The sequence below is a fragment of the Anguilla anguilla genome, chromosome 4 (assembly GCF_013347855.1).
Source record: "Anguilla anguilla isolate fAngAng1 chromosome 4, fAngAng1.pri, whole genome shotgun sequence".
Lineage (NCBI taxonomy): Eukaryota > Metazoa > Chordata > Actinopteri > Anguilliformes > Anguillidae > Anguilla > Anguilla anguilla.
In genome coordinates, this window is record NC_049204.1 from 54050811 (window position 1) to 54076402 (window position 25592).

Here is a 25592-nt window from a genome sequence, read left to right on the forward strand (position 1 = left end):
TTGAATAGGAGAAGGATTAGAAAAGCATGCTTTGTAGTTCCAAGCAATTGTGCTACACAAGCTTTGACCAAAGTCTCAGACCAATAACAGGAACAGATGGTCCAAATGGAACAAATATCTGTCACTCCAAGCTAAGGTGAGGTGATGGGCCAGAAGTGCATACACTGTCTGGCATCACCTGCCTTAAGCTTGTAGGCTACTACTTCCAAACAAGACTACCACCACATGCAGTCTCCCACACAAGATTAATTCAGCTTGTGGTTGCTTTGGGAAGTTGAGGTCATATCGGAAAGTGAAAAGAACATGAAGTGAGGATGTTTAAATATCATCCTAACTTGCCTTTCAGCTTCAAGACTTTACTGTTTACAGCTTTACAGCTATTGATTGGATAATTTAATAAGAATAACCAGTTTAATTCATAAAGCAGGAACACAGTTTAGAGTACCAGAGAAGATACATTTAAATGAGGTAAAGTGTCAAATCAAAATTCAGTGACTTAGAAAAGTTATAATTAGTGATTTGGTTTCAACTTACTTACAAATCATGCTTACAAAAGCCTATAGCCTATAAAGCGATTAATTTAGACACGCACATTAGGCCAATTCCTGTAAAATTCAGATGGAATTATTCTGTTTGAAGCGGATTGAAAATTGATCTACAATTGATCTGGCCAAAGTAGAGTTCCCCGGTTACTATCTTACGATGAACTCTCTTATGATGAGCAGAACATCCCTGGCAACAAAAGTACACAGGTTTAGGTAGGCTAATATAGTCTATACTGCATTGAGCGTTCCCTCTTGGGAGCTTTCTCTCACACAACGCACACCACCCTTCCTCCCCCTTGTTCTCCTTCTTCCTCTCTCTGTGGGCAGGCGTTTCTCGCGTCGTCCTTGCGCTCGTGCACTGTGACTATTAGATGACTCGCAGCCCCTCACTTGACTGGTTCTCCGCACCAAGAAGTCCATAGTGCAGTACAGAAAATGGTTATGCTTACACCTTTCTAAATAAATCGCTTCGGATAAATTAGTTGGCAAGGCTAATATCAATTGGAGTGGAAAGGGAAACAAGCAACCTTGAAATATGTTGAAATATCTTGTCAATTAGGAAAAACATGTTTTACAACAGACATTTACTACGGAGCTAAAACCCAATTGAATGCATTCGATTTGTGTGGTGGGAACTTCATCTATATCGTAATGGATACAAATACTCTCACTGTGCTAAAACTTTTTCTTGTCGGGATCTTTGGTAAGTAGCTTACTGGGTATTTATTCCATGTTTAGTAGAATATAGGCTATATCGTAAATGCTGTTGATAGGGTTTTTTTTTTTTTTTTTTTAATGATCGGAGACACTGATGTTCTGGCATGATGTAGTGTAAAAATACCCGACAGTTTCATTATTTATGCCATGCTAGTTTAGGACGTTATACATTGATCACAACAGCGGTGATAAAACATCTCTGCAATAGACTACTTGTATTTATTTACAGCAAAATGATTGACACTGAGATTAATTCAAATTGCAGCATGAAGACGTGAGCTGTTGTTTATGGATATTGAATGGGTTATCTGTTTGCACACATCGCTTTTTGTTTAGCGCATGGTAATATTAATGCTGTTGTCTAGATAGCAACACGTGTATTGACGATGTTTTAGCGTTGTGATTATAATTTTCAATAATATAAACCAGAAATAAGTAGCATATAAGCCGAATAATTTCATTGTTATATTCACATTTTGCCGCACTTAAGTGCATTTGTGTTCATACTCTTTTAAAATGTTCTGTAATAGTGCGCAGCTTAATACGTTTTACCTGAGGTCATCTCCATCACTGCCAGCTGTGTTAAGGTTGAGGCTGAGTGAATGGAAGGTGATGTAATATTCTTTGATTCGTACATACTGTAGGCTACATAGGTGTTATAACTGAATGTTAATGATGGCACGCTTATATAACGAATATCTTTAAGGATTTTCTCTGAGTCAAATAAGCAAACCTTGAAGTGACATGAACACCATTAATAAACTCAGATATGAGCAGTTACATTGCATTTGGTTGTTCATAAGGAACCTGAATGCTTCCATTTTTTTGTTTGCACAGTAAAACTAAATTAATTTGGTAAACATATGGAGACATGTTTCTTCATATTTAATCATGTTCCTCTAGTGTGTGACTTGTTCTTGTTCTGCAGTTGATGGTTGGAGCAATTCAATGTAATGTGCTGGCTTTGGGTCAGTGATGTTGAAATAATACGCTTATATTCAGTGGCTGGAAAAGACCTTTACTGGCAAGCACCTTGTGATAAAGTATGTCTTGTGGAAAATACAAAGGTTTATGACCCCACCAGGACAGTTGACGTTTAATTGATCTAAAAATAATAAAAATAAAATAAAAACTTACCATTGTACACCAGGGACGTTTTTGTGATTGTGTATACATTTCCAGAATGATTTAAATTATTTAATTTTGTGAGCCTTGTACATTACAAATATGCATTACATATTATCTGAGAATGTTATCAGATGTTTTGTGTTAAACCAACAAAACAATAAGGAATGCCCTCCTTAAATCAACATAACTGAATGATTTTCAAAACTGAAACCAAGAGCAGCCAGGAAACAGAAATCCACCTTTCAAAAAGACAAAACATTTTTCAAGTATCTCAGTACAGAGCAAACATTCATAAGAAAACACTGGATATAAACAGTTGATATAAAATTGAATGTGTTATTTGCACACACAAAAAAAAACTGTCTATTCAAATCTGCATTGAATTGCTTGACATTGACTTGTGACGAGTGAATTAGGGACAATTTGATTAAAAAGACGATGGGTTTGAATAGACTTAGCCTATGTCACCACTCTTTGTGATTATCACAATATTTTTGCCCACACTGTTCTTCAGCCATGGTAGGAGCTTGTAAAAAGCCACATCAATCTTTAATTCATATCATCAGATTTCCATGACCTCTGTGACTGAAGTTCACACCTCTGAAGACAAGTAATACATTTCCTGTTGAAAGGAGTGATTGGCTCACTCTTGAGAAGGCAGTGTCATGTCATTTCGAAGGTTAAGGCTGTATTTGAATGCTGCCAGCGTTTTAACAGCTCTTCTGCATTCCCAGTTTAAATAAAACGGGTTGAGAGCCGATCTTATTTTCACATATGCCTCGCCTACGGGCTCAGAGAGAACTACATCAGTGCTGTGGCAATGTAAAAGGATCAGCGCGTCCTATAATCTATTGTTGCTAATGAATGTAATCCTGCAGGGGAACCAAAGGCTTTGGCTTTCATTCTGTCACAGCAAGAGGGCAGAGTTGGAGAAGAAACGGTATTGAGGAGCAGTCAGACAGTTCCCTCATTGCTCTGCATAGACCTGTGGGCTTGAGCACATAGAGCCTTATTCCTTGCACAATAATGGATGTTTCAACATTGTTAACTTTCAAAAGGTTGAGGAAAATTTTAGTTAGCTAATTCAGTGTGACGGCAGCTCTTGAGGCACACTGTCTATTCTGTTATGCAAAAGAGGGCCTTTGAGGGACTGTGTAGGTCTTTAAATTGAAGCTGCATTCAACTGAAAGTGAATTTCTCCTTGTCCAAGTATAGACACCGGACTAATTGTATTTTTCTAACAGTATTTTGTGCGCATTCTATCAACTATACAAAAAACTTGATTCATTATATTGATGAAAAGCCATAAAATCTATTCTTTTTAGTCTCGGTTTAAAGACTTTTCTCTCACAACCATTGAATCAAACTTGAACCTCTCCAAGGGTGAGCAGTAGCATTGTTGCCCTGCCTTTCTAATACAACAACAAAAACAATAATAATAATAATCTCTGTAGAGTCTGTAAATTTATTTGCATCTTGTAATTTTACATCTGTGGCAATGTCCAAAAGACATTATTATGCAGTTCAATTTTTTTAGCTCAGGACATCTAGCAACCCTGTATGATATCAGTCTTAAACAGATGAACTGGGATCCCTGAATCTCTGGCTCCTGGTACTGATGGAGCTCTTAATGGTAATCTTCATGGCAACCAGCACTGTGCAGAGCAGAAATGTTTTAGCGCCTCATAGAACTGTCCTGTTTTTCCGCTGAAAAGACCAGACATTCCACTTTTTGTACTGAGGCTGGGCTCAATGCTTGTTCTTGCATTGTGAGCGTGAACTCTGCAAATGCTCTGTATAAGACTTGATGGTCTGCATTTGCAGATCCCTCAGCATTGGATAACCTTTCTTGAGAAATTAACTTTTCAGGAGTTTTGTCACCTACCTATTGCTATTTGCAGAGCTCGGGGGTAAGGTGGATGTTGGAAGAAAATTAAAAAGCAATAAATAAATGAGCACTTGGCATCTGTGTAAGATATATACACAATAGTCATTTTAAATGGATACACAGTAGTGCAGAATTAGAAGCACAAGCACTATAATTTCCCTGTTTCAACCAGGTCATTAATGGACCAATTTAAAATTCCCATCTTCTTAATTGTAATGTTGGGGTCAATTGGAAGCAGTTTTAAATGATCGGGTGCCATTAAACAGAAGGTATTTATTTAAACACATGGGCTTACGGCATACCCGTCAGTGTCCGCATCTCTGTAATGGAGGGCTGTGTTATGTTCTGAAGGCTTTTAAGAATGAATGAAACTGCTTGATGTTCCTCACTGCCACTTTAAATGAGGGGTATTCTAAGCTGTATGAGCCATCTCAAGCCAGATGTTTCCCAGCTCCCTGGCAGCATGGTCAAGGATAACATCCTTCAGAAAAAGAATCTCCCTCAGAGCCAGGAAGAGACAGACAAGGGGGGTGGCGACAGGCTCCAGTTAGTGAGGTTTTAATACATTGAAAGAATGATGTCACCTGGCTTCTGCCAACTCATTGCATGGGACGGGACATGTTTTGGCTTCCACACACATAAAATGTTTACAATGCATTTTCAGCATATGTACTGTACATATACAGCATATGTGGGGAAAAGGGGGTTTCTTGTCTGTGAAGATATGCATCATGTAAACTGGCAATATGGAATGAATATTGCAAGTGACTAGCATCTGGTAACCATGTATACAAAGTTAGCTGGGACCAGACTGGCTTGTTTCCTGAGACACTGACTTATACAAATGCACCCGTAATTGTTTTGGCGCCATCATTTAGGATCCAATAGGTCAGAAAGGGTTAATGCAGCTCTTCCTTCTGAAATCTGTCCTTGGGCTGGCCAGTCATTCTTTCATTCTGGTTTCTCTTTCCTCCAGCTGGTCTATTTATTTCTGTCTCCCTACATCATGGCCGTCCACCAACACTCCTTTCCTGCTTTTGTTTGCCAAGTGCAGCAAAGCTCATGATCTCTGCAATATCCTTGTCCCTCCTCAGTGGTCTCTTGCCTTTCTTACACTTTTCCCAGCTCCAAGGTTAGACAGCTTTTCTAGTCTTCCACAGATGCTTTTAAGAGGACCTGTCAGCCTGGGTCCTCCCAAGTCCCTGTCTTAGCCTGTCCCTTGTGTTCAACAGACAAGTGGGAGTTCAATTTAGGATGCGGTCATTACGATATGTCTCCGTCGTTTCTCATTGGATTTGAGCAGGAAGCCACAAGGGCATTTATTTAGATTGTTCAGACATTGGCTGCAATACTATATTTGATTATATATCTACATTTGATAATACATGATGGTATGTGTGGTTGCAGGGACTGTATAAGACCATTATGCGGGGAGATACATTTGGGAATATATGGGAATAACTGGGAATATGTGCTAACCAACACATTAGCTGTGTAAAATGCAACTTTTGAAAACTGGTGATGTTACACCTTTGTCAGGGCTGTATGTGTGATTTGGTGTCCTGTTCCTGCAATTAGGCGTCCTTTGTGATTTTTACTCTGCAAGAGTTATTCAGTTTCTTTGCCACCACCACTGCTGTTTATAAAAAGCTAATTCTTCTGCAACTTTGATGTGGTTTTATATGTGTAGTTTTCTCCCCCAGAAACTGGACAGGCCGCTCAGTCATTGATTTCCAGTTAGAATTTAAAGATAGGCTTAATATACTGAGTTCATCAGACTGATTGACAGGACCTAGGTGATTTAGACTTTACAGGATTATCTCAGCAGCACCAGTGTGTCGACAGTTGCACAATAGGGGAGTGTAGGCTGTCTGGGATAATTTAAATAAGATGGGAATATTAATCAAATGCAGTGTCACAACAATGTCCTCTTGTTGTCACCGGGTAAAAAATGAGACCCTGGGTGCTTATTTGTATTCATTGTCATGAGACTGAGTTACAGTTACATGGCAGCCTACTTACCAACTAACAGTAGCGTATTGAAACAAATGCTGGAATATTTAAAACATGCTGTCATAACTGCTCTTAAAATGTCAAAAAGGCTGTTCTGCAACCATGGACAGAAATCTCTGTCTACTCTTTAGTTTTTGTATAGAAGATTACTCAGTTTTCACTTAATTCCTGCGCAGATATAAAATGTTCATACTCATGGCCAACTCTTATTTTAGAATGGTTTTGGTCTGTTGCTTCACGGAGGGATGGCTTTCGCATACCTTGTAATCATCATCTGACTGACGCTCGGAATGTCTATGTTATACTTTCCCCTGCTGTGATACGGTTGGTCGACGCATCACCCGCTGCCCTGACAGGTGTATCCTGCCGTTGCTGCTCTCTATTGATCTGCTGTCTGCAGCTTCATTTGGTTGTTTGCTTTTGTCGGCTCAATGAAGGCCAATGTAAACAACCGCACATAGCCCAGATTTCTCCACACAGTCTTCAAAGTTACAGAACAGCCAGTGGCCAAGCAATGGGTGGAAACCAAAATCTATTTCAAGGCATAGAAAATAAATCTTAGGTAATATAGCTGATAATATCGACGGCAAAGCCGCAGGCATCCAACAACTAGAGACGTGCACTCAAATTGTTGCTCTTTACAGGCCTGTTCTGCTGGGGCTGCTTGGTGCATGTGTCCAAAGACACCAAGGACTGTTACAAAGAATTTAAGGTCTTGTCAAAGTGTAACAATTACATAAGGTCTTAGATGTGATTGATCTTTGGAGGTGAGTCACATTCAGAATTGAATTTGCTCCTTTCTACCACAGCCTGTTTTGTTTTACAGCACTAAGTAATCACAGCATGAAGGTAAAACAATTTCTAGTAAAAAACAGCTTATTTGAAAGTGAACCCCACTTGAAAAAGTTTAATTAAGCCCACCACACATAGACCAAACAATGGCTGTAAGAACAAATAACTTTTTGGGTTTCAGTTGCTAAAACCATGTTGCCTTTTTGAAAACCCACATTGCTGAATCAATCGAAGGATGCAAGACAATCCGAGTTCCATCAGTGAAAAAGCAAATGATAAATTGAAATAGGTAGCTTATTTATACAATAATTAATGCTTTGTTTATTTGTGCTTCTGGAAAGCAAAACGAACTTGGATCTGCCATTAGGTCTAATTGCTGAAAACCAGAGAGGCTGTAATTCCTGTTAAAGTCAAACACTGTGTACAGACACGGATACAATGGTTTTCAACGCACAAGTACTGGCTTCATTATAAATCAAAGCGGTAAAGCTGTGAAACACACCAATTTTTATTAATATTTAAGGCATAATGCAAGTTGAATGGCCTTCTATTTAGTAAGGAAATTATCAATAGCTACATACACATAAATGCTACTGTGCCACAAACTGTTTATACAAATTCTAAAGATCAACATTGTTGATTGACTGGGAACTATGTACGGAGACTATTCTCATAGGTGGCATGTCATTTAAACTTCCTGTTTTTCCATGTAACATGTAACAGCTCACACAAGTTCAAGAGCCATCAAGGGACAACCCCCTCCTTCCCAAAGAAAACACTTTAGCTTGATCGTATATGGACTGCAAAAATAAATCACAGGCACTCCCAAGTTTTCTCTCTTGCTCACTCTCTCATTTTTTCTCTGTCGCACTCACACGCTCACTCTAAATACACACACACACACACATACACACACAGATGCACAAACTGCATATAATGGCTTTTCAATTATTCCAGGCTCAAAACTGAAAGTAAGAGTGACTGAGAGTAAAATCGGCAGTATACTCAAAACTATGTGAAAACTTTTTTTTAAATGAACCACCGGCAAATACGTAGTCAAACACAGTGGTCAGTATACTTAAAATAAACTTCATGTTCTTTGTTTTTTTGGTCCCACCACACCAGTGAGGGGCGTGCAGATTTAGCACAACTGAGGATCATTGACAGCAGAGATACTTTGGTGAAACAGTCTCTGTTGACACCCAAATTCAAGTAAATTTTGTGCCAGGAATGTGAACACATTTCTCTGCGTGATCGACAATATGCACGAGTTCAGCAACTCTTTGTACAAATATTCCAGACACGACTATGACACTATTTACGGTTGTGTCTAGATGGGATACATGAAATTTCAGGTACTGGTGTCCTATCCAATAGGTTCACCGCGATAGAAGTAGATTGAGGAAATTTTGACCTCATTTGTCAAACTAAGGATAAGTCATTTGAACAGAAAGGTAGCTAAGTAAAAGACGGGGAAACTATGAATGAGGTAGCTAAATAGTTTGGACAGAAAGGTATCCAAATAAAAGATGAGGAAAGTACTTATGAAAGATGGGGAAACTAGTAACGAGGTAGCTAGCTACTAGTTTCCCCACTACCCCATTTTGTTTTGACTATTGGCGCCTAAAGTTTTAATTGTTTGATGTCAGCTTCACTCTGAGGAAAAGTGTCACTGTGCTTATTTCTGTTCAAAGCTTCTTCAGTGCCTAACCTCCTTTTTAAAATATGATTCCAGACTATTAGGAATATTACATCGTGTTTTCTGCCCTATATCCAGAGAATGTAACCAAGGCCTCCTGACCCTCAGCAGCGTGACATTCTAGAAACATTCCAAAATCAGTTGCAGTTCTCAATAATATGTAGGCTTATATTTCACTGGGAGTACAGCTGAATGAACAGCTAGTGGACTCTTCATTTTCCACCTGGTCTTGGGTCCAGGTATTGAGTAGCACACAGACCTAAGATTAAAAGGAGAGATAAATTTCATTTTAGCACTCCTTTATGGTTAATTGCAGATAAAAAAAACTTCTGTAGCGGCGTTATGTTTGCAGAGGCTGTACATTTCAACACATTCATTTTATTGCTTTAATGCACAATTATGACCAGAAGTATCCATTTTTATGTTGTGGTAGTTATTTCCATAAGTACAGCTGACTCAGGTTGCATGTGCTAAGGCAGTGGTCTCAAACTACAGTTTGGAGGGCCACCATCTCTGCTGGTTTTTGTGATTTCCTTTCAATCAGCAGCTAATTTGACTTAAATTAGGCATTTAAGTGTTGGAACACAAGAAAAACAAACAAACACAGTGGCCCTTCAGGATTTTAGTTTGAGATCCCTGTGCTATAGGAAATGGTTTTAACATACAGTAATAGTAAGTCATTAGAAGATTGTGTAATATATGTGTGTACAAACTCTACTGGCATAGCATCACTGCACAAACTGCTTTGGAGTAGCTTGAAGTGTTTTTTCTTGCTTTAAAGTATGAACACGCCAATGCCCCTATACCAGCTATTGTAAAGCTGGCAGATAAATATCTTCTTTAGATACCCCAGAAAGTGGACTATCCCTTTAAGGCAGGCATAATAGCTCTAAATCAAACATTGACCAAGGCTTCTTATTTTACTGGCTGTTGAATACAGACTCACTTCATTAAGTAACAGCAACGTTTATATTTACATTGCAATTGAGTCTCTGTATGATTTGACAGAGATAAGAACCCACAGTAGCTGCTATTCCATCTTGTATTTTTTGGACAGTGAAAACAAGTGTGATGTGGGCCATACACATGTTGTGTGTTGCCATGGAAAAATGTCAGGGTCTTGGTGATTGTGTGATGTGTTTTGTGAAGTAACAACAACAGTAACACATGCCGCATGGCGATAATGCTGTAGCAATTCTTAGGGTAAAGCCACACATCCTTCAACGAGATTGCCTGGCATCGCTCTCGCCTCCCACAGTCAGTTGCTTGTGGGTGTAATAAAAGGGAAACGGATGTCGTTGTACTTAATGCTGTATGGAAATGTAGTCCGCTTACATACTATGGCCAGTAAAGACGTTTAATTTGCTAAAAATCTAACAAAACTACCAAATGACTGACATGACAAATAGAAAGTTGCTTGTTTTGCATTATGGCGGTCACATAGGAGTGTTGTTGACACGTTGCTTTGTAAATGCCTATGTCAAATAATAGAGACAATTAGTCCTCCTGACAGAACACATGCCCGACTTCTGTGGTTTATGGGGGACAATTGACACATTGGATCTTTAATCTGATTGGTTATTGCGCCGCGTTCCACGTCCTTCTGGTTGCTTCACCAGCTATCACCAGCTATCCCAACATGCCTTGCAGACGTGAAGGATCGTCACTTATTGAAATGAATGGAGGCAATTACAAATTTGCTTATTGTTGGAGAATTTGTCGAATTACCTTGAAGTATTAAGGGTACAAACATAAAGGCCATCAATAATTGGCTCAGCCTCTTAGACACCATTCCCCAATGTAGTGAAACCTTTATAAAGATGAAGTTTACGTGAGCCCTGAGTGCAAAACAGGCGATGGATCCTTGTTGGAAGTGTCTCTCAAGTTGTACCACATTCCTGCCTTCTCGGTTGTGCTAAGAGCCTGCCAGGCATTCTAAAATGCTCTCCTCAAGTTGGTTACGCAAGTCCAGATTAAACCTTGATTGATGATGATATTAAACAGCGCCAAGTTTCAGAAGGTGTGAGTTGTTTTCTGTCTGTGCACCTGCCACTAACTACAGTAGGAGGAAAGAATCTGTGTTACAGACCTGATCACATGCTACGGAAATTTAATTTCTGGTGAATGACAGTTTTTGTACGATATTGATGTGCTTGATGTGTTTTTCCATAACAAGACTAAGAAACAGACAATGCAGAATATTCTGGAATTTGACTCTATACTTGTGTAATATACTGCATTATATTATAAATATATGGAGTGCTGGAAAATTTAGCGATAAATATATATCACAGCAATATAAACAAATTGTGGCATCTCAAAGCATTAATAATCTTCATGTTTGTCCACACATTGTGGTGTGTTGGAATAATTTATTAAAATATATTGCAGTGTGATCCATTTCTATGAGGGTATAGAAGCTGTGGTACTCCCATAAATTCATGGGCAACAGTTTTCTTGCATTGTGAATTAAATTATTGGTAGAAGTGTAGGGGACTACACGCAACAAACATCTGTGGTGTAAGGCTCATGTTGTCTGTTCTACGACATAATGTGGACCCATGCTCACGGTGACGCGGGTAAAACTCATGAAACATACAAAAATGCTCTAAATACTCTTACCTTCCCCATTGAGTCAAATGAAATAGCGGTCACAGAAACTGTTTAACATCATTTATAATACTTTGTACTTCAAAACTGATTTTATATGCAAATGCCAGAGACAGTACTTTGATTCAGTTGACCCTGGATTCAACCAATGATTGTCCTAAATGCTGGCAATTACTCCAATGTAACTTCTTTCAATGCAGACAGTATTCTTTTATTTTCAATGATTACTCACTTTTGTATTTCTCTGAGATTCAAAATAAGGAAAAATGTTATTTGAACCCTGGCATGAGTCACCAGCCTTTTTTTAATGATGCAGAAACAGTCCTGTGAAATTGTCACTGTTTTTATCTCATAATGGTTTTTTTTATGTCAGAGAGAAGCACTTAATGCTGCGCTACTGAAAACGCATATGTATAAAGATATTCTTGGCATTACTGCATTTCTACTGTTTTAGAAAAATAACTTATTGTATGAAGTAATACAGCAATTGTACAAGACACATTGACCACAGTATCAAAGTGTTTCATTAAGCGTCAGGTCTTTGTTGAAGCGTTTAGATTTCTGTCGAGCCAAATGGTTGTTTGCTTTTGTTGTGCGGAAAGGGAATGGAAACTTTTGAGAAAGAAAACCTGCCGAATGTCACAAAGTACACAAATAATGGCTAAACATCACAAACAATTTCAAATGAACACATTTTGCCCAGTAGGAGATGGAGAGTGAGAGAGAGACAGACAGAGAGAGAGATTGTGAAGTGGTTTGTTTTTCTTTATCTTTGTGTTCTTTCTGTGAACTGTCTGTGACACAAACATGTTATTCTTTTGTCCCTTGTCATTATTTCAGAGTCTTATCATAATTTATCATTGGTAAATTGGTAAATGCACTTTTCTGCACACCCTACTTGCTGCTTGCCATCCTGTGTGAACACACTTTTTTCCTGTGAGAATGCTAGATCATATGTACACACTGAGTTGTGCTAAAATTGATTAGTTTGTCACATTTTGTTTTTCCCTAAATCTTAGGTTGTACAGGAACATTGGTAATACAGTATGAAATGTGAAATTTACACATGCCTCACAATCCTGATGTGTTGCAAAATATTGGCATTTTACAATTTTGTCTTTTTCTTGTATATTAAAGATATTTATTAATGCTTTTAACCTTTATTTACGAAAAGTCTCACAAAGACAGAAATCTATTTTACAATAAGTGCCATGACAAAACACACACAGCGTATAATATTAATGTCACCATGGTGAGCATCAAAGCTTATTTCACATTTAACTGTTGTTGTTTCGCTGTGATTTCATAACTGGCGGTTGGTGGTTATTCTAAACCAAGTGTTAACCCTATTACATAATCCTTCACCTAATAAGTGAGTCACAGAGATATCTTGCATGTGAGAAAGCACAAATGACCCTTGCTCTTTTTTGAGAACATAGTATTTTCTGCCCTCTCTCCAGGAATCCAGAGCTTCCCACGTCTCAGATTCCAAGTACAGCCCGCTGTGTTTTAGTGATTTAAGTGGGAGAGACGTTTTTCTAAAGGCGGGAAGAAAGGAGATTTCTGAAAGAAAAAAAGTTTCACAAGATGGCCCTTGTTACCTTGGTCTCCGGACTACCAGCGTTTGAACTTATCATGCTGCAGGATCACAGGCTTTTTGGCTTTGAACGGTTCTGTATCCTGATGCAGGAAATTGCTATATTTAGTGTGTCACAAAATAACAGTTGTTCCCCTGTGGGCTTGAAATGAACAACGGCCTGAACGTGTTTCAGTCCTTTGCGCCCTCTCATTCCTTCATTGACTTCAGTTCAGCTATTCCCAGTGATGAAATAGGAAGTTCTTGTAAACCACAAGCCGAAAGCAAAGAAGGCGTTTCATTGTATGAGTGCAGCGTAAGGGTAGAAGTGTGCTTACATGTTTGTCGGGGATTTCAGGTGTTGGCTCAGCTGTTTTTGGTGGCAGTGTCACACGCACACACACACTCCATGTGAGGCTGATCCCAGAGCTTCATGCTGGTCCCTTTCCTTGCTGTGTGTGGGGGGTAAGCTGGATTATTGCAAAGTGAATTAAAGCTTGGGCTTCCTGGTGGGGATACAATTCAAGCGACATTAGTATTCATGGCCGCACACTACATGAAGTAACCCAAGGCAGAGGACAGTGTAAATATTCATCATTCCCTCAGAGGTGAGGTGGGGGGGGTGTGGGCTGAGAGTTTGACCGATACCCCCGTCACAAGAGAATAGTGATGTCGGGCTGCAGTGACACAGAGCCAAGCATTGCTCCCAGCATTTCATCTACTCAAATACTGTCTGCTACTTATAGAATGTGTAAGCGGTATTTATGGTGTGTGTCTGCTTCCAGTAACTGGCCATTAAGGGAGGCACTGTTTATCGTGATCGAATTTAAACCGCCTTGATTTCAAAACAGTTCATGCCTATAACAGTGTTTCTATTTACCATTGGATTTGATTTATTACAATTAATTAACTTTTTTTTTTAAATCTGGGAAAGTTCTTTTTCCTATATATGTTTGTCTGCAAATTTTTGTTGGATTGTTATTCAGTTGAATCTTTGAAAATATGATGCCAATTAATTGTCAATGTTTGTATAAAATAATTCAAAAGGTTATTTTTACTCTTGAAATATTGCATTCATTATTTTTGCTCTTCTCATGCAATGGGTTTATAATGAGACAGTTCAGGTTTCTGACACCTGATGTCAAAAAGTGCCATAGTTGTTGTCATGGTTACAGATTGACTGTGGGCTTTTGTCTTTCAGTGAACACCTTAATGACAAGTGGGCTGTCAGGTAAGAGCTATTTCTTCCTCATTATATTTCTAACATTTTCTAAGGTATATGAGAGTTAAGGGTTTCTTAAAAGGAATAGCTTTGTTGCTATTCTGGTTTTTGGATCAAAGTTGTGACATTGGCTTGACTTGATTCAATCTGTATTTGTCTCTCATTTTGACATACACATTAATGCAATTCTTTTTTTTTTCTTCACAAAGAATTTGGCAAGTTCACATTGGCAATTGCATGCTATCTTTTTGTAGATTACAATGAACACTCTCTTTTAATCCTCAACCAAATTTTAAGACAAATGCTCATTCAATAATGGCCATTATCTAGATTAAGAAAAAATACATCTCCAAAAGCTTATATTAATCAATTTGGCTAATCTCAGAATGAATAAAATAAATGCACTTACTAGATTTGTTTTTGTACCATTGTTCAAACAAACTGCCAATCAAATCCGAAATGTGCTACAGAATTATTGCGAAACTTCAATTTAGACTTTTCAGTTTAAATTCAATCATCATAAACATTTATTGATTTTAAGTATCCATCAGTGTGCACTTAGCATTAAAATGTTTTTTTCTTCTGTATCCCAGCAACAGAGAATATAAACACCAAGGCCACAGTGAGGCCCAGGGTGAACATATGCAATGACACTGTTCTGCTGTTGGAAATGGAGAAATGTGGGGAGATTTTCAAGAGCGATATGAAGCTAGTGGACCCCCAGAACTGGTGTAATTTAACACATTTTATCAGGTAAGAACTCTCCACACTGTGTGCACATCTGATTTAAAAAAATAATATGCACTGAGATGCAAGCAAACACTATAATTAACATAATATGATAAAACACCCATGCTTTCCATGCTGTTCATAAATATCTTTATATCCTTATATGATCTTTATCATCTTTGTACAGCTTCTCTGATTGGCCTCAGAGCCAATCAGCTCCTAAAAAGTGAATAAATAATCAGCCCCTGTTCTGACTTCAAACAGCTTGATAGGAGTGAATGATAACTTCACCACTTGGCTTTTCCTTACTTACCTAGCTAATTCAGTTTCCCTTGTGCTACCACAAAGAATAGACAACATGAGTTGTCACGCCGGTTGAAACACCATCTTACAAATGTTGTTGTGGACAATTTGGACTGGGAAACAAATGGCTCTGTCCTATCCAAATTACAATTTTGCATCATTCATATTTTTAATAATATGTTTATTATTACCTAGTCATGTAGTGGTTTCATAACTTACATTGTTTTTAGTAATAAACGTATAGAAAAAGTATATTAACTATGAAAATGAAACCTGTTCCCTGGTGAGGGAGTGTTTCACAAAAAGGCTGTTTCTTGCCCATTGAAGCATCGTCTTTAATGTGATAAAGCAGGGAATGCAGCAGGTTAAATAAAGATGAAAGGAGCTGAATAAATTAGTGAGAGGGAACAAATTACAAACAGCAATTACACATAGGCTGTGATTGTCATAGTCTCACATAGTCTGAATAGAAATATTTTACTTGAAATTGTACTACAGTGAATCAAGAGTCTCTACCAGAGGCAATGTGGATATCACAAGATGTTTTGTTTGAGAGAGTAGGCCACTGGTGCCCAGATTCTAGTCATGCAGTTTCACGACATGGCATTGCCCACACAAACGTTGGGTTCCAGGGGCCAGTGTGGCACCTGCGGCCACTGTTTGAGCCAGCATGGGTCTGTCGTGTCTTTCACCCCCCACCCCCTCATGTATCTCTGGCTGTATGGGAGATTTCTTCTCTTATTGAAATGAAACTGGTTGAGACTACTGCTCTAAAAATACCTGTGCCTTGCCCTGGTCAATAATTGGACAAATAATTGCTCTTTGGTTTAAACCAGGGGTGTCAAACTCCATTTCCGGAGAGCCACAGTGCCTGCTGGTTTTCTGTGTGTTTCAGCAAAAGTGATTAATTTAAGTTTTGATTGGCTGAAGAGTTCACACTCCTTGTTCTCTAGGCTTTAATTGGCTGCTGATTGAAAGGAAACCACAAAGACACTGCGACCCTCCAGTTTGACAGGCCTGGTTTAAACCCACTGACTTTGTTGTCGTAGTCAGTTTTAGGATATCATACCTTCCGGAGTCACCTGCCAGACTCTTTTCGGTTTTTCTTTTGTGTCAAAAGCATCTGAACTTGGTGTCTGACTGAATTGTCAATGGAGACCTCTGATTACTGGTTGCCCATGGTAATAGCTCAGAGTATGAAAAAAAACCACACAAATGTATGGCATGGTGGTATCCAGTTTTTGCTACTATTTATAACCAAAAAAGTGTACTAACTTTATACTAATGTATATTTTACAAATATGTGTACATATTTGTAAAAATATACAGTATATCTGTGTTTTGTACTTTTTAAATACTTTTTATATTTGTCCAAGTCTCACATTAATGAGAATACTAATGAATACATAAATAAAAAACTAACCTGTACCTGAACCTGTTAGAACCAAACTTATAACATTACAACAAAGTCTGAAACACTGAATGTATATATTAGACTTTTTCCACCTCATAACATTAGTAAGAAAAATAATTGTGAGATGACTTACATGATTTAGGATAATCCTGCGGAACACAGAAAATCCTTGGACATCACTGGATTGTGTGCACGAACTGCGTGCATCCAGTATTTGAACTGAATAAAAATTCTGTTATAGTGGGTCGCACAGTACTACAGGGGAGCTATAGCTACTCATATTATAGCTACTCACACTGCACAGATAACTTACATAGCTTTAAAACTACTTCATTACATTGTTTGTTCATGATAGACTGAAAAGCAGTTTTCATACAGCTGGGCACTGTTACCTTAATAGCATGGAAAGTAAAGTGCATGTAAAGTGTCCAACTGCAGCTTGGAGAATTGAAAAGACTCAGTTTGTCTCTTTGATGAAGCAGGTGGATCACATTGAAAGCCACCATGATGGAGGTTAGTTTGAGAAGCCATCTCCATCCTCTGGCTCAAGGCACATGCAGAGAACAGCTGTGTCCTTTCTCATTAGGAGAGCCAGATGTTTACACGATGCAGACATCTTCTCTACAGGGAAATGGTCGCTGCTGCCATAGCACCTTTGACTTTCAGGCTTTGTGGAAATGATGTCATTTTCAACCACCAGGCTGTTATCCAAATGATGATCTATTAATGTGGGATTGTTTATGAATTTGTCCCATCAATCTATAAATAAGCTTAGTATCCTTCCATGTGAATCATGCATGCATCACTGGTGTGGGCATGTTACAAGATACTTATGGGAAGACAGGATAAACTCATTCTTTATACAGAGAGGATAATCCCAAGAGAAGTCTATTTTAAAGATAAATAGTCCTTGGCTAAGATCCTTCAAATCAGATATTTTCAGCTATCACATTAAAAAGAAATATTGAAGTTTCAGGACATTCTTATAGCATAGATTTTCAGAAAGTGTGAAGTAAAATTAGTTTGGTTTCACTTGCTTTTTCTTCTTAAGTCAGATGTTTTCAAAAATGATTAAGTGGTTCTTTTCACCAATGGGCAACCGCTATGCATTTTATATCATATTTACTATTCAAATGCGAATCAAAAATAGTACTTACTGAATTTTAAGAAACTCCATATTTAAAACTATTTCTCATTTTCAAAGGAAAATGTTATTCCAGATGTTTGTTTGGCACTTCAGCCTTGGTTTGTCTTAGTGAAAGTATTGATATGCATGTAGTCATGGGGGGCTATTGCTTCAGAGGCTGGTGGGAGTGGGTTGTGGGTAGGTGAAGGAAAGGCTACTTAATGAACAGTAGCATTCTAATTTAGTGGATAATGATGCACATCCTTCTGTGTCCTCTGTGACCACACCAGTTTGCAGATGATTCTAGTCTAAATAATTGTCTTGTGTACCAGCATTATTGAGTTGGTTTTACATACATTATGTGTGTGTGTTTGTGTTTATATAAAGTATATATAAAGAAATTCAGGTTGAATACTGAAAGGATTATCCACCATATTAGGTTCAGTCAAGTTAAAAATGAATATGCTCCTGATGAGTGATCCTTATTTAAACAGGCACATCACAATAACAAAATGTTCAGGATAATTATCAATTAAATCTAGGTTCTTTCACTCCCCTGTCTGTGCCTGACCTGCTGTCACTACTGCGGTTATGCTGTCACTAAATATGGAAGCACACAGGGAAATGTCTTGGACAGGGTTAAAATGTAGCACAGCATGCTTTGAATACTGCCCTCGCAGAACATGCACAGTAGGGCCACATCCTGTCGTAATGAAGACTAACTGACGCTAATAATCAGGCTAGTCGTTCTTTCTGCTAACAGATGATCCTCCAAGGTCAACTGATCGGATTTGAGTGGCCTCCAAATGACACCAGAGCAGCCATTAAAAATGCAGTTATAATAATTCACTGTGGGTCTGATTCATAAAAAATTGGCCATTACTGCACCAATTCTCAAACAGATTTGGGGGAGGGGGTGGACGGGGGCAGGACGCATTTAGTGAAACACACTGTAGAGAGAACAGTTTTCCAGACCTTGTGTTCCAGATATCCCCAGGGGTCATTTTTGACCTTAGCCCATCATGCATCAGCCATAGGCCTCAATTAGTGCTTATTTCCCAAACTTTCTCCTCTTTTAGATTGGCTGGATATTTTTAGATTTTCTAGGGTTGAATAAATAAGCTGTCCAGAATTGAGTATGATATCTCCAATCACTGCTGTCACACATGACGGCTTTTACAGCTTTTAAAACGTACATATAACGTTAATGTAACTGAGAAGTCTTATTCTTTTGGTTCTTGTCTTTATTTAAAGCGCTTGTGTTACAAATAGTATGTAACTGACTTCACAATTTTAAAATTGGTCCATCTTCATAACCGTATGCTCATTTTTTTAGAAGTGAATTAGAACTATAGCTATGACATCTTTTGGACATTTTGGTCTGTGAATGGGAAGCTAGGAACAAGTGTTTTCCTTACATATGACTGAATACATCACACAAACTTTAATGGTGCTGAGAATAGATTTACAAGATTGAAAGTGTCCCTCTCCTATCAGACCTCAACATAGTAAATGTGTTGAATGACTTGTTGCTTTTGTCCATCTGAGTAGTTAACTATCACTGCTGAAAATATGAAATCCTAAATTTATTATTTTCACTCTTTTTTAACCTGCTTCTATTCATTCAAAGAGCAATTTACAACAATGTTCTTGCTGGTCATTACTTGAAAAAAATAGTGAGTAAAGCCACTTCTGCTTGAACTTCCTTAATGTACACCCTAATTAACATTTTAATGGATCTTACTATGGAGTCTTTTTTCACTGTGAAATAATATAGAGTGTAACTAGGAAAAGGGATTTTGTGGTTAGTTACACCCAATAAAGAAATACGCTTGGATAAGCATCAGTGTACTTACTATGCACGGACAGTACATAATTGTACATAATTTTCATGCATTTTAAACAGTGAAGCTGTCTCATGATGAAAATGAAAGCAGAAAAGGCTTATGAGATCAATATTATGAAACAATTATTACTAATTATGCCTTTATTGAGATTCACTGTTCTTTATCCCTTGTGGTGTAGTGTACCACATTTTTCAGCGAAACAGATGTCAGTTTTTTCCGTTCCATCTTTTCATCGTCTCAAGATTAATACCAACTTTAGGTCAAGAATATTTCTTTCAAATTTAAACTATGAAAAAAAAAATGCACAGCAATAATTGACATGCTTCATATGTATGTCAAGCCCTTTGCTATTTGTCCAATATTTTTGCATGGTCCATAGACCTTGCACCCCTTTTTGCAAACCTAAATAGCAACTCACCATTGAGGTGTTGACACTATGTTTTTTAAAATTGTGCACTTTTTTCCAGAAACATCAATACAAACAAAATTTGTACTGAATCTATAAGTCTTGGCCATGCAGGTCAAAATAAAAGTGCCCTTAGATAAACTTATGTGAGTCTTACTTTGGGATTTAGAATATTGCAAAATGCACTACTTTTTAAGATTAAGATACACTTTTATTGAACCCCGTGGGGTAATTTGTCCTCTGCATTTGACCCATCCTAGTTACTTAGGAGCAGTGGGCAGCCACAGTGCTGCCCCCGGGGACCAACTCCAGTTCTGAGGCCAGTGCCTTGGTCAAGGGCACCTGCAATCATACTCTAGATTGTTATACCCTTGACCCTTAATATCTGTAAATATCAATCAACCTAATCTCTTGGAAAAAAGACCAAAGCAGGGTTCAGGAGCGTCACAGTATCTTCCGGTTTTTTAAATTTCCTTTCAATCAGCAGCCAATTTAGGCCTGGAAAACAAGTTGTGCAGACTCTTTAGCCAGTCAATGAGTTACATTAAGCACTTAAATGCATGAGCAGATGAAAAACCGGCGCATGAATTGTTCCTCCAGGATTTGACTTTGAGATCTCTGGGCTAAAGAGACTTCTGTGCCTCATAATATGTAGCTTTCACTGGCATTATTAATCTGTTTGTAAATACAGTACAATGAGACAGCACAATGATAGCATGGGAATGGATGGATAAAATCAAGTTGTTTACTGCAAAAGATTATTGTGCCCAATACCACAGCTGGTTTATTATTTACATAAGTAATTGATAAGGAATATTATACGCAGGCTACATTGAGTGCATTTAATGCTAGATTAAATAATGCATAGCTAATTAATTGGATTCAATTAATTAATTTGATATATTTAAATCTGGAGAAACTGAGCATGATCATAAAGCATATTGATAAACAATGTTTAATTTGGAATATGTTGCTTGCTGCCACCAAATTTTCATCTCAATGAACCAACATTTTGGACATTTTAAATGTCATTTTTGTACGATTTCAACTACTTTTGAATGCCCCACTGCAAGCTTGTCCCAGTGTTATACCATACTCCCGCAATTTCACAAGTTTCAGACCAGCATGTTCATTACGGAGCTCAGCACTGCTTTTTTTCCACTCTACAACTGTGAAAAGAAACAGTGCTGTGCTGTGCTGTGAATCCATTTTGCCAAAAGGCTGTATGTTTTGTACGGCTGATTGAACAGAGGAGTTGCTAATGTGCAATAAGAGAGTAACCCGCAGGAGATTCTGATGACCTGCCAGCTTTAGAAGCTTTTGGTATCGGGTCAATTAAGGGTTTATGTTCTAAAGCAAAAAATATGATTCGGGTACCTCTGTGGCTACACAAATGTTTTTGCATCATGCCAGTAGTTTTCTGTCCTTTTAAAGTTGCATACACCATAGGAAACAGTTTTAACCAAAAATATGATTAAACATTATTTTTGAAGAATAATCAGTGTATGCACATACACCCTCTGAAGGCATAATGCCATTGTACAAGCTGCTTTGGATTTACTTGAAGTTCATTTTTTTGCTCCATGAATCCCCAAATTTCCCAATGCCAGCCATTGCAAAGGAGGCAGATCACCAGAAAAATATCCTTCATTACACACAGAATGGCCTGAGCCATTCAAAAACATGCATAAAACTACAATGTTATCAGAATAGCTGAGAAAGAAAACTACCACTTTAAAGAACCTGAATCTTAACATCGTCCCATACCTGTCTATAGAAGCTGCCTTGCTGTTGGACATAATTCATGTCCACTAAATTATGTATGGGTGAAACAAAATAATGTGCCTCATTTTCAACAACAGAAATGTGAATCCAGGCAACTTGTGATGCCAGCATGACTCTGCAACTATGATGAGGTTCTTAACATAAATTGTAGGCTTTAGTACCTCTCGGTCCTTTGCAGAATTCAAATGTAATTCTAACCACATTAGCATTATGCAACAAACTCTAACTTTTGTGTGGCTACTCTAATTTGAGGCGCAGCAAAGTTCTCTTCCAGGAATAACTGACCTCATGTAAACCGAGAATGCATTTTACAGCTACATTAATCTATGGAATGGATGTGTTGTGCAATATAAATTATGACTGAAATGTGCAAATTTTGGCATTCATAAATGCATGTGGCAGCTGTTAGATTTTCCCTGCCGCACCAAAGCCTCAAAGCACTGTGCACTGAACTAAGAGACTTTTGCCCTCATTTATTTTTGTACATTTCATCATACTATATACTCTGGATATCAGAAGACTCCATTCATGAAATGTCCTTCAGGTCAAGAGTCCATTATTCCCATTGGAATTGGAGTGTGCAGGTGAAGCTGTGGATATGCTGCTCAAGAACTAAATAAACTGCATTTAATGTTTAATATAATATGAATTACTGTACCTTAAACACTATTTAAGAGAGAGAATCCTGTTCTGTGTATTCATAAGCTATAGCCACGGGTGAGATTTCACTGATGCAAACCTGGGATGTAGAAATATTATGTGAACAGAGATAACACAGAAAATCATGCAACATTCTGATTCAGTGTAGGGTAGGACTAGTCTTTAAGAGATTATCTACTTGTGATGGTTGGTTATATAATAACAGAATCATGAAGTGGAAACATAATAAGCACACAGAAGTGTACTGCAGTCAAATCTATGCCATGCTGAGTTAACAAGTCTAAAAGCAGCCCAGTAGGCTGCAACCTATTCAGGCATAGCTTTGCTTTACAAGCTGTTTTTGAGTTACTTAATATGTATGTTCTTCCTTTAAACCACAGACTGGTGAGTGTCCTTATTTCAGCTATTATATAGGTTGTGAGAATCTTGTTCATGGAACATCCATCATCACACACAAAAATGGTCTGGGCCAGTTGAAAATGCACACTAAAACTGAAATATAGAATCTCCAAAAAGTAATGAATCCCATTAAGGAAGAAAGTCACTTATGCCATAAGATACTGCACTGTACCATAGAATACAAAGCATCTATTGTTTCATTGAAAACTATATGTTTTGTCTGCTTTTTCATAGGGAATACAACTTCTTCTCAACCTGCACAGAGGATAGTGCAGTCCACATAGGCTGCTACTGGCCCAACCCGCTAGTGGAAAGCTACATCATCCAAATCCACAAACACTTCTTCTCAAATTGCACCCTAGACCGAATCATCTGGGTGGACCCTCCAGACGACACTCTAACCATCCTCATCCTCGTCCCGGTCGTCCTCACCTTGGCCATGATCGCTCTGGTCGTGTGGTGCAGCAAGCGCAGTGACATCATGGCTTAGCATTGCGGACCCACTGTGTGGCCTCATATCCCTCCGCTCACCCCTCCTCCAGGAAGTGATGTCACAGCGCAGCGCAACTCATCGCTTCATCCGTTCTTGTGCATATCAACACAGGGCGGGACTAAAAGGGACCAAAAATGAAATCGCCGTCCAAAACCTTTTGAAGAAAGTCCAGGGCATTCTAATGGCCCGGTTCGAGACAAAACGAGCCTTCATGAACATGTCCTTCGATGAAACATGTAAAGCAGAGACCCATTTGCTTATGTGAACTGTGACTGGACTCTGAACTGCCAGACAAGAGCCTGTATCATTTCATTAACTATTTTTGGTTATTGAATAGACTGGATATACCCTCAGTGAGGTTATTTTGAACTGAGAACTCCGAGTGAGGGCTGTGAGCCCTGAAATGTACAGTGCCCTCTACTGTAAAGAATACCAGTTTGTTCTTCACCAGCTGGACGTTCCTTCCAGGAAAGAGAGAGCAGCTCATTCATGCGTTAAGGTCTGCAAAACTGTAGTATAGTGCAGTGTTCCCACTGTGGCCAGATGACTGCATTGTCTTTGTGTAGCTGCTTGCAACATGCATCTGTGGAAGCTATTACTTTATTGTTGTTTCGAGGCTTCGTTGAGACCCCACTATGAGTGAATATTGTCAGTGATTGCACTGTGTACATTGTGAAAATTCAACATGGTTTCTGTTGAAGCTAACTGTAATTTAATTCTGTGTGTAATAGTTCAGGTGAGACACAAGCAGTAAGGTGAGAGGACCAGTCTCTGACTTTGGACCAGTTTAGACAGAGTATTGTACCATCAAATTTTGACTCTGTAGTAATAATCATTGTCTCATGTACTGTACTGCTATTTAATGTTTTAATTAAATGAGTCTTTAGAATTAGTCACTTCATTGAATATTACGCAAAATTAGCACAAAGTTAGTTAGTCGGTGGTCTAAATCCAGGCCCTCCGCACTCTGTCTTCTCAACACACTACATTATTGTTTCTGGAAAAAAAAATGGTGGCAAAGGTGTGTGCAGATAATTACAGACATTCTTCTTAAAAACTGCTGTGATTGTTACTGTAATTCTGAATCTGACTTAAATTTTGAATGCATATATTGATTATTGGTGAGGTACATAAGCTAAAAAGCAAACTGAAAGCGTAATATGAAAGAGAGATTCGCCCATTACATTTATATATAAATGATTTGATGGCCTCCAATCATACTGCTAATAGAATTGACACAACGGATGGGGGGGGGGGGGGGTGATCTGGGACTGGAATGAGACAGCTTATTGAAAAATGGAGGGAGATAGAAGGAAGGAGGGGGGGAGTTCTGCGTTTCCTGCTGTTCTTAGAGGCATGGGTATGTTTAAACAGATTGTGAGACAAACTTAAAAAAAAAAACTAAATTCTGTTGATTTCCACAAGGGAGACACGGATGCATTTAGACAGATGGTGACTTGTTGAAAAACAGCATTTTCTAACAAATTTTTATTTCTACAGTGAAGAAAAGCTAAACAAGGATTTCACAGTGACAAAGATTGGTTGTTGCTTCACATATGAAAGGAAGAATGTATTCACCACCTAGGTGTGATAATATGGTATGGGATGCTCTGTACTTTTTAAAGAATGCCAAAAATTGATATATAATTGAGGTAATTCTCAGCCAAGACAACAATCTCATCTCAAAAACAAATCTCTGTATCAAACGAAGAATGATATTTTTCCATTTAATTGTGAATTTGAAAAACTAAACACATTAAAGATGTCTCAAAATCACGTTGAATGTCCAGAACCTGAATGCTGTACAGTGAAAAAATATTGCAATGAAATACTATGACAAAGGGGGCATTATTGATGTGAAAAGAAACAGCTCCATATTGTAAATGGGCTCAAGAAACAAACAAAAGACAATGGTACATTCTGAAGAAATGTCTTGCCGCGTGCCCTTACGAATGACTCCCCCAAGCCACCAGTGTTAAGCGCCAAACTGCAGGAAGGATATAAGCGTCTTTCCCAGAGCAGGCAAAGAATTAAAGGAAATGGGCTGGCTATGATTTTACCAAGAGAGCTACAGGAACTGTGGAGAGTGCCATACTTCCCCGCTCTGTATTGTTATGACTAAGCCACCAACGGCAATGCTGCTGCAGCTGCATTGCTTTTAGCCCTTCCCTGTCAGCCAGGCTTTGTTTTGTATATATAAACCCGAATAAAAAAAGGATGTTTCTGCCTCCAGGAACATA

At 38.3% G+C, this 25592-nt stretch overlaps 1 protein-coding gene across 1 annotated transcript; it reads left to right on the forward strand.

Moving 5' to 3' along the window:
• The first annotated feature begins 903 nt into the window (after positions 1-903).
• On the forward strand, positions 904-25592 carry LOC118224532 (receptor activity-modifying protein 3-like). The gene is made up of 4 exons (XM_035412027.1): positions 904-1248; positions 14170-14199; positions 14784-14943; positions 23094-25592. The coding sequence occupies exons 1-4, from the start codon at positions 1197-1199 to the stop codon at positions 23347-23349; spliced, it is 498 nt and encodes a 165-aa protein (XP_035267918.1). The 5' UTR covers positions 904-1196; the 3' UTR covers positions 23350-25592.

Excerpts from the sequence above, each read along its gene's own strand:
- LOC118224532 (XM_035412027.1), top strand. The coding sequence starts at position 1,197 with ATGGATACAAATACTCTCACTGTGCTAAAACTTTTTCTTGTCGGGATC. Across the intron at positions 1,249-14,169 it reads TTTTCTTGTCGGGATCTTTG|TGAACACCTTAATGACAAGT; the intron begins GTAAGTAGCTTA and ends TTTGTCTTTCAG. Across the intron at positions 14,200-14,783 it reads AATGACAAGTGGGCTGTCAG|CAACAGAGAATATAAACACC; the intron begins GTAAGAGCTATT and ends TCTGTATCCCAG.